Source organism: Branchiostoma floridae, chromosome 9 (assembly GCF_000003815.2).
Source record: "Branchiostoma floridae strain S238N-H82 chromosome 9, Bfl_VNyyK, whole genome shotgun sequence".
Lineage (NCBI taxonomy): Eukaryota > Metazoa > Chordata > Leptocardii > Amphioxiformes > Branchiostomatidae > Branchiostoma > Branchiostoma floridae.
Window position 1 is genome coordinate 12,694,800 of NC_049987.1, and position 4,247 is coordinate 12,699,046.

The 4,247-nt window shown below is 42.9% G+C and overlaps 1 protein-coding gene across 1 annotated transcript in view; it reads right to left on the reverse strand.

Moving 5' to 3' along the window:
- The window catches only part of LOC118422160 (dynein heavy chain 5, axonemal-like), a 64,291-nt gene that overhangs the window by 32,278 nt on the left and 27,766 nt on the right, over positions 1–4,247 (reverse strand). Inside the window, 7 exon segments of the mRNA XM_035829677.1 lie at positions 484–575; positions 810–1,017; positions 1,215–1,333; positions 1,551–1,796; positions 2,058–2,297; positions 2,487–2,576; positions 2,758–2,874. Of these exon segments, the coding sequence (XP_035685570.1) occupies positions 484–575; positions 810–1,017; positions 1,215–1,333; positions 1,551–1,796; positions 2,058–2,297; positions 2,487–2,576; positions 2,758–2,874 (1,112 nt within the window).

Below are 4,247 nucleotides of genomic sequence, written 5' to 3' on the forward strand. Positions count from 1 at the left end.
AGGCCATAGGGCCTGGATGTCGAGAGCATCGAGAAAAGTAAGTTTTATTGTTGTCTAAGATAGACATGTTAGTTTCCTAACCATTGTTTATGAACTGTGATTGTGATAGATATGTGCCAGAGTGCTGTTGTTAGTTTGTGAGCATGACCATGAGATGTATGTACTGTTGTACATTCATTGGAAACCCACAGCTTATATTTCAGCACCACGGAGAAAACCTGTGTTATGCTACTTACTCCCTCTCCAGCCTTCCGCAGACATGTGAGCAAGTGCAACAGTGATGAAAAAGCAACAAGCTGTGAGCTTTTCTAGCAACATTAGTCAGCAAATTATCCTACTGGGAAACAGCACATTAAGTATAGTACGATGCAAAAGTGTTGTCAGTGCCACAAAAGTGTTCATTTTAAGACAATAGGTGTCGCAGCTAAGTACGTCGTCAGTGTTAGAGTTCAGTGTCATTGCCATGCAGCTTTCTTCACTTACTTGTTCTGGAAGTCCATCAGCTCGTTGTTGATCTTGTCAATGTCAATGTCAACCCAAGGAATGTCGTAGTATCCATCCACTGTATCCAGTACCTGTCAGGGGCAAATCCATACATTCAACAAAGTTAACGGAACTGCAATAATTGATGTAGATAGACAGACCATCAAAGTTGCTAATACTGCTTTATTGAAGATATCTGCACCTATACTCAAAGTCACTATCAAACATTAAATTGGGTAATGTCTAGAATACTAATAGGCATTACTCCATTTTGCCAGATACTTAATATCAGTCTAACTGAAGGGAGGGAATTGAGTAGAACTCACATTGTTGTACAATGTGTACAGCTTCTGCAGCAGAGCCAGCTCCTTGCGGATACGCTGCAGGTGAGGGTACTCGGTGATGGCCAGACCAAACAGGTCCTCTCCCCCGTTGTAGGTGGTGTACTTCCGCCACAGCTCGTCAAACCGGGCCTGGAAGATGGTCAGCCTGTCCGAGGCCTCACGTGGTGTGATGCCTTTGATGTTGGGTCCCCTTTGAGAAGATGCAGAATAATCATTATCTAATGACAGACTAAGCCCTGTAGTGCACACAGTATCTAACTCTCAACTGGACTCAAAAAGTTTAGAATGGTACAAAGAGACTACAGATGAACAGATAAAACAAGTGTTTATACATGGCGGAATGTTGTACTGGTAAGATGCACCATTGCACAACGTAATTTTACTTACTTGACATCATATTCAGCAGTAAAGTCATCCACCTCCACGATGAACTTCTCAACCCCACTGAGCAGGTCTCCCTTGAAGGGGGCTTGAATCTCCAAAAGTTTGGAGGATATGTCGGTGCTCTGAAATGGCATGAAGGGCACAATCAGCATATTCCATTCCAAATGATCCTGGTCCATTTTTGTCATACATGTTAGTAAAGCAAAGGCGATGAGATAACTGAATTCTGATGCTGACATACTGGCATCAGCCAAATAACCAGCGGTTTCAAAAATGGAGGAAAAAAGTCTAGTATCAAAGAGTACATACATGAGTAAGTTACAATAATAATGACATTACCACTTGTTGAAGTTGTTTCCACTGGTACCCAATGGTGTCCACTCTCTCAGCATTCCCATCATTGAAGGTCAGTTCAAAGCGATTGAGCAGTGCATACGACTCCTCAATTGGTCCGATGGTCATGTCGATCCTAATCTCATTTTCACGGATCTCTCCGAGAGCCGCCATGGCACCACGAACGTCATCCAAGTCATTGATTGGTCGCTGGAGACGCTTGTTGAGGTTTTCAATGAAGTCGAAGATGTCCTGAAAGATTAATAGGTCAGTATGAAACAGCTTGTTCTAATATAGATAGATAGATAGATAAATGGTTTATTGCGCAACAATTGCATCAGTGACAATGTATGGCAATGTATATACAACAAAAGGTACAATCTAATACTACACGTATACGTTATATTGCAACAATTTCAGTTACTACATATACCTGCAGTGATCAATGTATAGCATGAAGTCTTTCCTGAGTATAAATGATTTAAAGAATAGTAGCCAGGACTAGTATCTAACCTGCATGTCTATGCCAGCCTTGTTGTTCAGAGCCTTGCCAAATGCCAGCTTCCAGTTGCGAGTCTCAGTGTTCAGGGCCATCTGGATGTTCTCTGTGAGGCAGATGATGGCGCCGATGCGGTAATCAGGCGGCATGGCCTCTATCATGGTCTGCATCTCCTGGTAGTGGCGGATGTGGAACTCAAACTCCGACAGGATGGGCTCCATCTTCAGGAACTCCTGCACGCGCTCCTCCGGATCCTGAGAATAAAATTTATATCAGAATTAGAAGATGAGACCTAAAAATGTAACATATAACAAGTTGTCTGACATTGCACCAAAGTCAACTGCCCTGTCTCAAGTAGACATGATATAGAGCATAAAAGCTGAGAGTAGCCACTTCTCAACAGTGCTTTACATCTTGAACATTCGTACACGTTGTACACCTACCCCTGTCCAGAGCTCCTCATATCCCTTGAACTGTTCCAGCAGCTCCTGACAGTCCACCTTCAGGCCATTCACAATGTTGTTCAGTGCAACCTAGCAGAAATATATGGCATACATGTAGGTCATTCAGTACTGATGTATCTAATTCCTGCCAGTCTAGGGGTATAATAGTTTTTGTAAATTGAAATCAATATTAAACAAAATTCCAATTAGAGAAAACCAACAGCAATCAACTTGACCCATAGAATTAACTACAGCTGATTGATTGTGTTACCTGAACTTTCACCACATCCTTGTGTTCACTGATGAGTTTGTGGAGAGGCTTGGGTGCCATGCCATGGACCACTGTCTTGGCATCATCTCCTCCCTCAGCAATCATCTGTTCCATTTCCTACAACATCAACCAGTGTTAGCAACAACTGAACTTTATTATAACATTACAGTATATTGTGTGCCTGAGGCAGTTCACTCAGTATTTAAAAAAGCTGATATTAGGAGCACAAGGAAGGAAAAATACAAGTGAATAAGCCTTTATCTTCATGTTTACATGGAATGACATGTGGACCCTTGGACCACAGCTGACCTGACTTGAGTCCAGGCGCTTCTACAGAAACACGACAGTGAAGCGTCCTTGCTCATGAAAGGCACTGGGTCAAGGGGGTGTGATCGGCTAGCTGCAGGGTCCAGTGCAGGGTCGCCAAAAGTTAGTGATGTGTGCAGTCCACAACTGCTTTGTGTCTATCTCACTGCTGACTTCAGCTTCCAGAGACTTTTATCCAACCAGAAGGAGGATATTGCATCAACTACCAGCTGCTATCTTGAAGAGCTTGGTCCTTAGAGTAACTTCACACTTTCTTGGTGAAGAGAGTGATTATTGTATAAATGTTGATGGGGCATGCAAAGAGTCAGCTTTGGCGTGAGTTAGTATGGGTCTAGCTAGATGATCGCTGCTATTAACATTTCCAACTGTTGCCACTGACAGATCAACAGAGGAATACTCCAGCATCAAAACGTAGAGACATAATTCTGATGCCAAAGTTTTCTTCCTGCACTGCCGCCAGTTTCCATCAGAGGGAGTATCTAGCAGGCTGTTACCTTCCCCTGCTGTTCCCGGTGGGCAAAGGTCTGGTGTTTCCATTTACTCACAGCTGACTTGACTCTGAAGTTGGGATCGGAATCGTCATGCCAGAACATGGCGGCGGCAGTAGCAACCAACCGCGTAGGGGATTTGGGCTCAAGAGACTGTGCGAGCTGTAAATCACAGTGCATAATTCTATGCAACAGTCGTGCGTGTGTGACACAAAAAAAAGTACACTTAAAAGTGATAATGTTTGAAAGAACACTGCTTCAGGGTCTACCCTCTTTGCACGTTTTCCTTTGCGGCCTTTTAAGTTAGAGAGAAAACCTCTACCAATGGTGCTTGAGACAGCTTCAAGGGCGTTTTTCTGAAACAAATCAATGTGAGCACAACATCTTTCAAAGGCAATCAAAACATGCAATGCGGTCTGCTGTGGCCACTCACCCTGTTTTGCCTCTGTGGTACCAAGCATTAAAGCAAGAAAGCAAAAGTGCATTAGCAGGAAATATAACTATTAGCAAAGCTTTTTATTGCTGCAAGCATAATTCTTAGTTAGAGAAGCAATCTGCAATGATATCACAAACAAGTGGAACTTGCCTTACAGGCACAAGTGTAAAGATGTGTTACCGGTAATAGCTATGAGTAAAGTTGAATGTAGTTAAAATATCACAACAGGTTTTGCATCA